This window comes from Spermophilus citellus (assembly GCF_964194105.1).
Source record: "Spermophilus citellus genome assembly, chromosome: 5".
Classification (NCBI taxonomy): domain Eukaryota; kingdom Metazoa; phylum Chordata; class Mammalia; order Rodentia; family Sciuridae; genus Spermophilus; species Spermophilus citellus.
The window spans coordinates 50,299,392-50,312,792 of NC_138186.1; the positions used below are offsets into that span (position 1 = coordinate 50,299,392).

The 13,401-nt window shown below is 55.3% G+C and overlaps 1 protein-coding gene across 1 annotated transcript; it reads left to right on the forward strand.

Moving 5' to 3' along the window:
• Nucleotides 1–560: 560 nt before the first annotated feature.
• On the forward strand, nt 561–7,884 carry LOC308649398 (gametogenetin-binding protein 1-like; the record flags this gene model as incomplete). Its single annotated transcript, XM_081294975.1, has 6 exons — nt 561–1,048; nt 2,243–2,325; nt 2,763–2,858; nt 3,029–3,178; nt 5,922–6,061; nt 7,772–7,884. The coding sequence occupies 6 exons, from the start codon at nt 561–563 to the stop codon at nt 7,823–7,825; spliced, it is 1,011 nt and encodes a 336-aa protein (XP_081151101.1). The 3' UTR covers nt 7,826–7,884.
• Nucleotides 7,885–13,401: the final 5,517 nt, after the last annotated feature.

The window sequence follows — 13,401 nt, forward strand, 5'->3', positions numbered from 1 at the left end:
GGGAAGCAGAAATGTAGACCCTGGAGTCTGTGCTACCACCTAAACCTGGGCAGGCCAGTGGGGACAAGAGGGAGGACAGAAACTGTGTGGCTTCAGGAATGTTCCCAAGCACAGAATAAACTACAGAAGGACAGAAGTGTGTGCAGAGTCCCCAGCAGCCCCCGCCTCCTCCTTAGGGTCCCTTCCCTCACAGTCTTCCTGTCCATCCCCTGCCAGGCCTTCTGGGCTCTCAAAAACCTCTTCTCCATCCAGTCTTGACCTGGACTCCAGCCCCATGGCCACCCCCAGCTTGTCCCCCATGCTCCCTGGAGCCTCGTCAACCTGGAGCCCAGCTAGACTGCGCCCTCTCCTCTGCTCGTCCACCCCGTCCTCTCTGTCTCCAGTTAACACATCCCCCTCTGTGTCCCCCACCCCATACTGAGCCCCCACCCCCGCCTCATCTTTGCCTTCTAGAACTCCTGGAAGTCTCCAACTGGAGGTTTTAATTTGAAAACTCCCTGTTCTTAAGCAGTTGGTCCTGGGCTGCTGCGACTCTTCCTTGAGTCAGGGTCCCTCTCAGGATGGAGGCCCCAGCTCGAACCTCGAGATCACGGTCACGAATTTTGGGCCGTTCTCCTATGTTCCGCTTTTTCCGAAGCTTGGTGGGCAGCAAGGGCAACCCAAAGAGCTCGGACAAGGCCCTGGCCAGGGGCCAGTTGTGCCTGCTACAAGAACAGGACACCACCTCCCTGAAGACGGGCCTCCAGGGGGACTCCGGGTGGAGGGAGCCAGGGCCCCTTGCCTCGCTGCCCTGTACCTTCTCAGTGGCCGTGCCCAGGGGCTCCGCACGCCTGTTACAGCACGAGGCCTTTGGGCTGGGCATGGGGGACATGGGCTCCCAGACCACTAACCCCAAGGAGGTCCTGAGGCTTACAGCCCAGTGCATAGAAGTGAAGCCAATCCTTCCCAGAAGAAGCCTGGAGGTGCTGGGCAACACGTCAGAGAAGAAAGAGAACCGAGAGAAGGAAGAGGAGCCAGCAGGGGAGGCCTCGGGGGACTCAGGGGATAGGTGAGGTGCTGGGGTCAAGGAGGGTGGTTGTGTTGGGGACCCGGATGGGGCAGGAGCCTAAGGTAGAGGTACTGGGAAGAGGCCTGAACGTAATGCCTGGCATGGTGGCTCAGGCCTGTAATCCCAGTGATTTAGGAGGCTGAGGCAGGAGGATTGAAAGTTTGAGGCCAGCCTCAACAACTTAGAGAGAACTTACCTCAAAAGAAAAAAATTAAAAAGGGACTGGAATATAGATCAGTGGTGAAGTTCCCTGGGTTCAGTCCCCAGTACAAAAAAAAAAAAAAAAAAAAAAGGTGGGGGAAGGATATAGGCCTGAGATGAGGGAACCCAAGTTGGGGAGGGTCTGTGAGCAGAGTCAGTGGATGGGTAAAGGGTCTAGAAGAGCACTAAGGTGTGAAGGCAGAGATGGAGTAGGACTAAGGGATGGGAGCATCAGGAGCTGGGGAGTCTGCGCTGGGCCTGGAGGCACATGCCTGTGATCCCAGCCACTCAGGAGACTGAGGAGGGAGGATCGTCAGTTGGAGACCAGCCTCAGAAATGTACGGAGGCCCTAAGTAACTTAGTGAGACCCTGTCTCAAAATAAAAAATAAAAGGGGCTGAAGATGAACTCAGTGGTAAATGAGTTCAATCCCTGGTACCAAAAAAAAGAAAGAGTGGGGAGGTCTATAGATGACGGTTTGGAGGGGAGACCCATGGGGTCCTCCACACGTACAGGGTTGTGGATGAAAGGGTGATGAAGGGTGCGGTTGGGGGTGTGGCTTTGTAGTGGAGGGTTTGCCTAAGCACTTGAGGCCTGGATTTGGAGCCCAGCATTGGTAGGGAAACCAGGAGAGAGGGGGATGGGCTAAGGGCTGGAGGGAATACACAGGGTGGGCTCCCTCAGCCTCCCTCTCCCGCTGCCTGCCCTCCAGACTCTCTCCTTCTGGTTCCCCACTCCCCCTGGGCCTGGGCCTTCTGAGTGAGAAAGGGGGACCGCCTCTCTCAGTCTCCTTCTTTCCTCAACACTGACTTTCTTGGGGTGGGAGGATAGCTCCTTCCATGACCAAGACCCCAGGGGGCCCACAGGAGAGGGCTAATGGAGGGGGCCAGGCAGGCCTGTGGGAAAGCCTTGCCTGGGAGGTTTGGGGTGGGAAGGTCACTGCCCCTTCTCTGGGTCCACCTGCCTCCCCTAGCTGACTGTGCTTTGGGATTAGGAGCCACCTGGCCCAGGCCCTGGAGGAGGAGCAAGAAGGCCTGAAGTACACGGAGCTGCTGGAAGTCAGCCCGGAGGCCTTCAGCAGGGAGGAGGAGGAGGAGGAGGAGGAGGAGGAGGAGGAGGAGGAGGAGGAAGAGGAGGAGGAGGAGGAGGAGGAGGAGGCGTGCCTACTTGATGGTGAGTAATGGTGGCCCTAGGCAGAGGGGTGCAGGGCCTGGCAGCACACAGGACCCTTTCTGAGGAATGCTGAAGTCAGACTGCCTGGGTTCGAAGCCCCCTTCCGTCAGGCTGTGTGGTGGTGGCGTGTTGTTAACCTCAGCAGTTTCCTCATCTATAAAATGAGAGTAAATCAGTTGCAAGGATTGACCAAGGTGGCTTCCTCGGGGGCCTAAAACGGGGCCTGGCACACAGCAAGGGTTTGGTAAAGAACCCTTTGGTAACCCTGCCCCACCTCCTTGGCCCGGGACCCCTCCTTCCTCCCAGCCACCTGCTCATCAGTGACTGCTGTCCTTCCACAGGAGACCCCAGGCTGGCCTCTTCCAAGGCAGGAACTCCCTGGAACCGCCTCCTTGGTTTGTACAAGCAGCTCCAGAAGTCAGCCGTTGTCAAGGTCTGTGGGGGTGGGGGTGGGGTCCTGGCTGAGCCCAGGCTATGTGGCTTGGTCCCTTGGGAACAGTCTCCTTTCTTCACCTTCGGGGACTGTTGTTCTCTCCTACTTTCTGTTTTCTTGAGGGAGGGTGGGGGCTGCAGGCTCGGGGTCCTGGCCCTCCGCACCTGCTCAGAGACTTTCCTCTCAAGGAAGGCTTGCCCCTCCAGGAGAAAGGGGAGGAAGAGGAAATGGAGGAAGAAGACAATTCATTCAAGCTCTGTGTCCCAAGAATTATTGGCTTCCAGTCACCACTGCACAAGACTTTTAGGTCCACAGATACAGTGGGTAAGACTCTCCACCCCACCCCTCGCCTCCCAGATTGTTCCGAGACCCAGGAAGCCCCTCCTGTTATTGCACGAGGTCCAAGAGTAAAATGTAAGCATTGACCACCAGATGGCATCAGAGGACCTAAGATGACCAACAGGGATGGGGGACCTGTGTGTGATGGGGCTGGAGGTCTCTAGGTCCAGCAAGGGTCCCTCAGGGTTTCTGAGGCTGCAGGGTTGGGGTGGGGCCACTCGAGCCCCGTACTTTCTCCAGCCCAGAGGTTTTATTTCTTTGGGAGGAGTCCCTGGTTCATGCACTGCTGTGTCTGAGCCCTGGAGAGCCCTCTCTCCTAGTACAGCCCCAAACATGAAGGACAGTTGGATCAGAATTGGTAAGAATATATGACAGGGGCTGGGGATCTACTCAGTTGGTAGAGTACTTGCCTTGCATGCCCAAGGCCCTGGGTTCAATCCCCAGCACCAAAACCAAAAAAGAATATATGACAGAAATCACTGTTGGCCTGTAATCCCAGCTGCTTGGAAGCCTGAGGGAGGAGGATCGACTGAAAGAAGGATTGACCACAAGTTCAAGGCCATCCTGGACAACTTATGGAGCCCCTTTCTCAAAATAAAATTTAAACAAAGCCCTGGGATTAGAGATATACAGCTCAATGGTAGAGGAAGCCCTGCGTTCAACACCCAGGACCACAAAAAGAAAACAAATGAAAGAAAAAAAATTATTGAGCCAGGGTGTAGCTCAGTGGTAGAGGGAGTACTTAGCATGTATGAGGCCCCTGGGTTCAATTTCCAGCACCAACGTTCACCTCCCAAACCCCCCCCCAAAAAAAAAAAACCCAAAAGTAATTGTTGACATTTACTTAGCCATCACTGGGTGACCAGACCCTCACATAAGCACTTTTCATAAAATGGTAGATTACAACTCTGAAGTAGGTCCTGTTATCATCACCACTTATAGCAGGGAAGCACAGAGACATTAGATAATATGTCCAAGGTCACACAGCTAGTAATGAGCAGAGCTGGAATTGAACTAACAGATCCAGGCTTTTTTTTTTTTTTTCTTTTTTTTTGTGTGTGTGTGTGTGGTACCTGGGCACTTGACCACTGAGCCACATCCCCAGACCTTTTTATTTTATTTTAATTTATGTATTTTTAAAGAGAGAGAGAATTTTAACATTTATTATTTCTTAGTTTTCGGTGGACACAACATCTTTGTTGGTATGTGGTGCTGAGGATGGAACTCGGGCTGCACGCATGCCAGGCGAGCGCGCTACCGCTTGAGCCACATCCCCAGCCCCCCCCCCAGCCCTTTTTAATATTTTATTTAGAGACAGGGTCTCACTAAATTGCTTAGGGCCTTATTAAGTTGCTGAGGCTGGCTTTGAATTTGGGATCCTTCTGCCTCAGCCTCCTGAGCCTCTGGGATTACAGGCTCCTGTCACGGGGGCTGGGTCCAAGCTCTTTAGTATGTGGGTGAAGAGATCTGCCCGCCCCCCCATGCTCTGCCCAGGAGCAGCCTCACATCTCGGCTTTGCAGGAGGAGCCCCCCTTCCTGGAGTAGGAGGGCCTGGCTGGCTCCCGGTAACTGAAGAGCTTTGAGGGGGCATTCTTGGGTGGCCGAGCTGGAGCGAGGTTAGAAAAGCAGCCTCCCCCTCTTGGTCCTTGGGTCCCTGGCACCTGGTTCCACTCTGCTCCTGCGTTCTCACGCTCTGGGAATATTGGAATAGCAAACTCGGTTTCTCCTACGCTGTCATAACACAAAATACTGTGATACAGATGTGTGGCAGTACATCCCCACGCTCGAAGCCATCGAGCAGCTCCCCAGGTTCTGCAGAGGAAACCACCCAGGGTCCTCCAGTCTATTTGACTCTGACACTGTTTACCTAGAGAGAACATCAGATCCCATGGGTTGAGGACTTAGTGCCACAAGACTGTCCTCCACATTATTTATTTGCGATACTGGAGATCGAACCCAGGGGTACTCTACTACTGCACTGTACCCCCGGCTCTTTTGATTTTTTACTTCAGCCACTGGCTAAATTGCCAAGGCTGGCCTGGAACATCTAATCCTCCTGCCTTAGGCTCCTGGGTTGCTAGAATTATAGGCACAGGCCACCGTACCTGGCATGTCCCCCACTTTAAATGCCAGTCTCAAGTGCCAGGTTGTTTTATCTGTGCTTCTGACCAACCAGCTACCAGTCAGGGTTCCTGTGACCCCCTCCCCAAGCTCAACTTGCTTGAGCAGCTCACAGAACAGAGGAGACATTTGACTTACCTTTACCCGTTTATTATGAAGGATATCACAAAGGGTACAGATGAAGCCTAGGGCAGGGCATGGGGGTTTCACACCCTCTCCTGGCCACCGGCCACTGCACCCCAGCTACCCAGCAGTTCAGCCACCCGGAAGTTCTCCAAGATCCATCCTTTTGCTTTTTCATAGGTATGATTGACTAAATCTTTGGCCACTGGTGATCCATTTAACCCTCATCCCCTCTCCCCTCCCTGGAGGCTGGATTTGCAGAGGTCAAAGTCCCAACCCTCTGAAACCACCTTGGTCTCTCAGGTGACAGCTGGCATCCCCAAGCTGCAGAAGGGCTGTCAGCTCTCAGTCATCCATCCGCATACCCAAAGACACTTACCACTTTGAAGATGCCAAGGATTTCAGGAGTTGCATGCCAGGAAACAGGATGAAGACCAAATATATATTTCACAATCTCACATATGCCCATCTCTCTGGCTCTCAGGTTTTGTGGAGTCGGAGTTGAAGAAACTTCTGGCAGTACAGCGAGAGGCTCGCCTCTGGAAGATGGGCAGCCTAGAGGGCCGGGAGCTGCTGACCCGGCCAGAGATCACCCTGGAGGAGGCTGGCATGGTGGATGGCCAGGTATGCCTGGCCACCCCAGACCACCAAGGCCCCTGCCTGAGGACGTTGGTGAAAGAGGCTTCCCACCTCCTCAGGGCTCAGCCCCCACTGCCTGGGTAGGGTTGGGGAAGACCCCTTTTTAGTTGTAGCATTTCTGAATTCAGGATCCTGCGACCCTGAACTCACATGCACAGGCACAGACACACATATGTGTGCCTCACCTACCCCCACACACTTCCTCAGTCATCTCTCACTTGAACCAGAGTCATCAACAATGAGGGGATTTGTCTAGACAGGCTGAAATCAAGTTAGACGCGATATTGCTCTTCTTCTATTCTCTCCCCTGTTCTCACCCACTCTCACAAGCACCCAGAGGCTCTAGGGAGCAACCCCACTGGGCAGACCAAGGACGACTCACTGCTCACCCTCCTTGACACCCACCATGAAAGCTTAGGCCTGTCTCAGCTCCTCTGCGAGCCCGGATGGATCTCTTGTTGGAACACGTGTCAGCGCTGTTTTGAGTTGATATCCCCCCTGCCATGTCCATGTGGCTTCCAGAAGGAATGAACCCAAGTTGAGAGGCCAACGTCTCTAAGCAAAGTCTCAACTCAGGCATTGACTTGCTCTATGACATTGACTCTAAGCCTTCAAGGGTCTACAGTTAAAGGCCCTGCCACACTGGGGACAGTGACATATGCCTCACCTCCTGGGGTAGTGATTACTATAAACACTGGGCACTGGGGTCACTCTCCCATTGTCCTGAACCTCCCTGAATGCCTAGGTCATGGGAGGCCCCATGTCCTCTCATCCATAACATACAAGTTTGCCAGGAGCGGTGGCTTACGCCTGTAATCCCAGTGGCTTGGGAGGCTAAGGCAGGATGATCACAAGTTCAAAGCCAGCCTCAGCAATGGTGAGACACTAAGCAACTCAGTGAGATCCTGTCTCTAAATAAAATACAAAATAGGAGTGGGGATGGGGCTTAGTACTTGAGTGCCCTGGGTTCAATCCCTGGTACCACCCCCCCGCCAAATAAAAGAACAACACACAAGTTCCCCTTTTAAGGGGCAGGCCCCTCATTTTTTTTCCCTTTCATGCTAAAGGGCTCTAATCTTGGGACTCCCCCTCACCTTCCTTCCCTCTTCTTCTGAACTGTCCCTTGAGCCAGGCTGTCCTGTCCCAGGGCTCCCAGTCCTGGGGTAGGCTGAGCAGCAGAGCAACATGGAAGGGCCCTGAGGAGATTCTGGGTGATACAAGTGGGGTCCTATCCAGTCCTTGCTTTGGGGCCAGAGTTGCATCCACAATGTTTCAGGGTCTCATCCTCATTACCACCCCCACTTTCTCCTTCTCTGCCCTTAGGGACACCAAGCTGAGGGGGAACGAATCCACCTCCCGGCCTTTGGAGAATGCTGGGGGCCTGGGGGAGGGAAGGGTGCAGAGTCCCCTAAGTGTGGCGTCCAGGGCAGAGGTGAGGGAGGGAAGGGGTTGGCTGGAGTACCTGGGTCCTGGGGTTTGCAGAGAACCCCCCCAAGTTGAAGGGAGAATGGAGTCTCCATTTTATGGCAAGGAGGTAGCTCGGGTTGGTGGCACCCAGCCAGCCTTGGGATTCTGGAACAGGTGGCTCCGGGGTGCTTCTTTCCTGAGCAGGGGAGGGTCTTGGCGTGCAGAGCAGGGAAGGGAAGGAGCCCACAGGTGCGGAGGCATCTCCTTTTCTCCGTTTCTGCCCCTCAGCATCTGCTCCTCGAGGAGATCGATGAGATGGGAAACTGGCCTCCTCCGGAGTGAGGCCCCTGCTGGCCAGAGTCTGTCCTGTCCCACCCCCTGGGCCCACATGTAGTAGGAACACACGTCACTCTTCCAGGACACATCTGAGAGGCCCCTAGAGCCTGGGGGGCTTTGGAATGAACAGTGTCCTCGCATCTGGAGGGTGGCCCAACATACTGTCCCCATCCATAAGACTCGGGCCTATGATGTTATTAATAAAAACCTGGTTTGCCTTTGGCCTCCGTGGCTTTTATCTTTGGACCTTGCCCCTTCATCCCTGACCAGTCTATTGGGGTCTCACTTGAGTCCCCAGTCTGTGCCCAGAGATTCTAGCACAGTGCTGGCTGCAGAGCCTCTGCGTGGGGAGAGCAGGGAGGCCTGACCTGGGATGGGGAAGGAACCCCAGCCCTGGGCTCCCCGCTGCCTGCAAGTTCTGCCGGGTTAGGAGGAACATCTCTGAATTCCCTCCCTTGCTGCTCCCAGCCATGCTGTGGCCTCACAGGGAGGATCCGGGAATTCTCCAACAGGAAGTTCCTGCCCAGCCAGCTCAGGGACAAAGCCAGGAAAGGGGCCCTGGAACTGCGGGGGCCAGCCTTAGGAGGACTGGGCTGGGGGACAGGCGAGGGAGGGGGTCCCTGGGTTTAAGTGTTTTTTTTTTTTTTGTCCTGGGGATTGAACCCAGGGGCACTTAACCACTGAGCCATGGCTGCAGCCCCCTTTTGTGTTTCATTTAGAGACAGGGTCTCACTGAGTTGCCAAGGCTGGCTTTGAACTCTCGATCCTCCTGCCTCCACCTCATGAGCTTCTGGGATTACAGGCGTGCCCCCACTGCACCTGGCTAGTCCCTGGGTTTGATATAGGAGGGGTGACTCCTCAGGCTGGGGCACCCATCCCCTGCAAGTCCATGGTATGGGGTTAGGGTAGGTCCCATGCTGTGCCATGCTCACGGCTGGGCACCTCTGGGTATTCCAGGCAGGACAGGTCAAAGGGGTGTGGCATGGCCTCAGGAGAGGTCCAGATTGCTGGAGGGCCCAGTGCTGCCTAATTCCAGAAGTGAGGGGAGGCTTGGGATGAGGGTGCATAATCATGCGTCCTAATGGTCTATGGAAGGGTCAGGCTGGCTTCCCAGGATCCCATGGGCAGGAAGGCCAGGCCTTTTTTGGACACCAGGGGGTGCTGTTCTCCAGGAGGTCTTGCTGATCCCAGAGGGGCCCCAACTCTTCCTTTTCCACAGTCCCAGGCTCTGAGCATCCCCAATATATGTATAAGAAAGCTCAGTTGCCTCCATTCTTCCCAGAGTGACAGCTATCCAAGGAAGCTGGTCTGACGTTTCCTGTGTGTCCCCACTGTGTCCAGTCTGGGGCCTGGTGTGGAACTGAAGTTCAACACAGATCGAGGTGACCATTCTTTTTTTTTTTTTTTTTTTTTTTTTTTGTACTGGGGATTGAGTCCAGGGATGTTCTACCACCGAGCTGTATCCCCAGTCCTTTTTATTTTTGGGACCGCATTCACTAAATTGCTGTGGCTGGCCTTGAATTTGTCATCCTCCTGACTCAGCCTCCTGAGTTGCTGAGATTATAGGCCTGTGCCACTGCTTCAGGCCACCCTTAATAATCACTGTGATTGAGAACAACAGCTGTTAGGTGACTGGCCCTGTGGCCACATGTTAGGGTGGAGGGAAGGAAACTGCAGCAGCTGATGTCCTGGCCCAACCCAACCTGCTGAGGGTCCAAAATCCCACTTCCCATCCGCAGCCTGCAGGGGGCTGGGGATGTTAGCCAGGGTTAGTTTCTCATGGGTTGCAGTGTGTGGGGGTCTCTCTCCTGGGCTTCCTGGCCAGGAACCCTGGAGCCCTTGACTCAGAGTGGAGCAGGGCTGGTGGAAGGGCATCTGCAGCCTCTGAGTCAGCCAGGAGGCTGCCTTGTGACCAGATGACTCACCTGTGCCCTAATGGCCCTGCTAATCATTTCCTCCCAGAGTGCAGGCTCTCGGGAAGGGTGGGGGCCTGGAGGGCAGATGGTGGGTCCTCTGGAACCTTGAAGCCCTTTTCCTCCCTGCTCCTTGTCTCCCAGTCTGAGGTACAGACTATGGCACATCCTCTCAGTTCCTGGGATTCCCAGCTGTGGGCTGGGCCTTGTGGCACGCTGGTGCTGTCCCTGCCACAGGACAAGGATCTGTGTGCTGGTGTAGGAGCGAGGGCCTCCTCCCAGCCCCAAAGGTCCTGGGCAGTTTTTTGTGAATGACCTGGCTTGGCACTCGTGGGGACCATGGCAGGGGTGACCTGGTACAAGGACTTACTCTGGGGGAAGACCCCATGGGTGAGTGCAGAGGTTCAAGGTCACTTTCAAAGTTGCCTTCCCCCGGTGTGCAGATAGCAGGGATGTCTTCCAGGCACACCATGTAGATTGGGCCCTGGGCCAGGGTCTTGGCTGAAGGTCCAGGGGGCTCTGAAACCCAGTCCACCAGGCTCAGCTCACCACGCCCTGCTCCCTGGCACGGGGCGGTGTCCTCCAGAGCGGTGCCTTTCTGATTTGCTCACCAGGGCCAACTGGGTTGGCAGTGGCCCTGGCCAGGTCCACGAGGACAGGAGTGTCCTCCTCGCTCTCCGGGTTCGTCCCTTCTCTCCCATCGTCCCCTACTCTCTCTGTTGGTCTACGTGAATCTGTGTGTTCCTATCTGTTTCTCTCTGTTGCCAAATGTCGCCCTCTCTCACTGCCTCACCCCCTGACGTATTATGGAATGAGGGCAGAAAAGCCGCCCCCCACCCCAGTCCACTCAGAGAATATTTTTGGGATTCAATGGAAGCTGAAAGAAAGACTGAAAGGATATTTTGGGATGCATTTGGAATCGAGGGCCAGGGTGGGTCTTACTGGGGAAATATGGATGGGATCAAAGGCGGGCCTGTTCACCCCAAGAGGTGCATGAGACCTCTCTTTGTGGACCCCTGGCCAGGATCTACAAGGGAGACGGTGCCTCCTGCCCTGTGTGGGAGCTCAGCCAACGGTCAGCTTTGCCTGTCCTGGAGTGAGGGAGGGCAAAGCCACCTGCATTATTCCACAGCTGGACAATGAGTTGGACGGAGAGTAGAAAGGCAGGGGAGAGACTCAGTGGAGGCTCTAGACCAGCCTCTGAATCTGTTTCCACATCTGCGAAATGGGTGAATCACAGGCTTCTCATGTGGGCTGAATGAAGACTTCTTGGCTCTTTAATCCCCAGCACCAAAACCAAACAAATAAAAAACAAAACAAACAAAAATTGTTGCTTGGCTCAGAATGTTCCCAAAGAATCCATGGAACCAAAAAAAAAAAAAAAAATGTTTTTCCTTAAGCGTCTACTATATCTGATCTTATTCTGGGCACTAAACAAAGCATAAGAAACCTCTACTTTTGAGGTTGGAGATTTAGCTTCGTGGCAAAGAGCTTGCCTAGCATGCCTGAGTTGGGTCCCCAGCCCTGTGGTGGGGGGAATCTCCACTTTTCAGGGCCTTCAGTTATTGCTGGTGGGACAAACAATAAACTAATATGTCAGGGGGGTGACTAGGAGGAAAGACAGGTGACTAGGAGGAAAGATGAAGTGGGGTAGTGGGATAGGGCTTTAGAGATGGTGTTTTAGGGTGATGGGATGGGAGGGTTTCTTTGAGGAGGTTATATGTAGGGAGGGATCTGCAGGAAGCAATGGAGGGAGCCCTGGGAATATCCAGGAGAAGGGCATTACAGGTAAAGGGGGGGGGGAAGCAAGTGCAAATGCCCTGAGGCAGGAGGGGGGAATGGATGTCTTGGAGAAGCCTGAAGGAGATCCCAGTGGCTAAAAGGGAGTGAGTGGGAGAGGGAGGAATCAGGGGTGAGGTTGGAAGGAAAGTGAGGAGATGATTGATGTATTTTGCTAATCAGTGATTTGGGGGTTTCTTTGTTATCAGAGTAGGGCGATGTGGTTTACACTTTGAAAGCCTCCCTTGCCAGAGGCGGGGCCTGGATAGGGAAGCCAGTTAGGGTGGCATGGCTGGCCCTCTCCTTTGTGGTTGCTACTGTATGGAAAGGGGTTGGGGGTGCAGGCCGTCCCTGAGGTCTTCATCGCTAGGGGGCAGCCCTGGGTCCGCACCTCTCAAGTGACGATCTGGTCCCCTCAGCGGTGGTACCTCCCACCCAGAGGGTGGGGCGGGGAGGTCCGGGGCGTGGAGTCCAGAAGGGGCTGGTTCAAGGCCTGTGGGCTGCCGGGTCACGCGTGGGTGCCCGCGGTGGGAGGCCGGGACCAGGCGTTTGGCACCAGCAGGTGGCTGGGTATGTGTGCGCCCAAGCGCAGTAAATGAGTCCTGGCCACGCCAGTCGGGCGGCGAGGCTCCCACGGAGCGTGCGCACCTGGGACTCGCTGAACTGTGCGCAGTTTCCGCTCCCCCGGCCTCGCTCTCCGCCCGCGGCGGGGCTCCGCGCCTCCGCGGCTTAATAGAACCTGCCGGGATCCCAGGGAGGAGATCCGGGAGGGACCGTGCAGGGGACACCAGCCAGGGATGTTGCTAGAGCATGAGTTGGGGGAGCTCAGAGGAGGGAGCAGGGAGGAATCCAGACGGCTTCCAGGAGGAGGCGCCTTTGCCATGTGGACTTGCAGCAGATCCTTTGACAGGCGAAGCCCAGGGGAGCAGGGCCTGCCTGCCAGGGGAGCTGTATGATATGGAAAAGCCCCCAGTCTGCACCAGGACCCCACTTCGCACCTTCTTGGCCAAGGCAGAGCCAGCCCTGAGTCGGCTCTCAACCCGGGCCTCCTTCTTGGTCCACCTATTTATGTTTACCAATCCTGCTCCACACCCCACTCTGTGCCCTCCCTGGGGCCTTAAATCACCTGCAGAGCTTCCCTGTCCTCCCAATACATCCGCCCTGCCCGGTGCCAGGATGCCCTTTGCTCTCTTCCGGGCTCCCCCTCCATCACCCCATCCTGTGCAGCTCAGCTGCAGCAGCGCCCCCACCCTGGGTGTCCTTAAGCTCCCTGGCACCAGGGCTAACAGGACCCACAGCATGTGTTTACTTGCTCTCCCCCGGTGTGGACAAACAGCAGGTGTGGACAAACAGTTTGCTCCGTCGTGCATAGCCCTGTCCAGCACAGTGGCAGGTCCAATGGATGGTACTAGAATGAGTGAGCAGAGTGGCTAGCAGGAGGAGGGGGCTCAAGGAAAAGGGTGAGTGGTGAGAATTAGGCAGGGACTGGATTTCATGGGGCCACTTCCACCCATCTGAGTGGCCTGGCAGTTACCCTTGGGGCAGTGGGAGCCACAGAGGGCTGTAAATTGTAGCATGGCATGGTAAGGTGTTCGGTGGAAGACGGAGGAGCCTGATTAGGGACAGTGGCAGATGGGGTGGACAGGACACTTGAGCAGTGGTTCTGAAATGGAGGAGGAGGGACATTTTGTCTCTTGGGAAACATTTAGCATTGTCTGGGGACATGTCTGGGGTCACAGCTGGGAGAGACCTGCTGATATTTACTGGCAGAGGCCTGGGATGCGGCTCACCATCCTACAGTGACAGGACAGCACCCCCCCACCCCCCTGCAAAGGGTCATCTAGCTCAACATGTCAACAGTGCTGAGACATGCCACCCTGGAGGAAACCT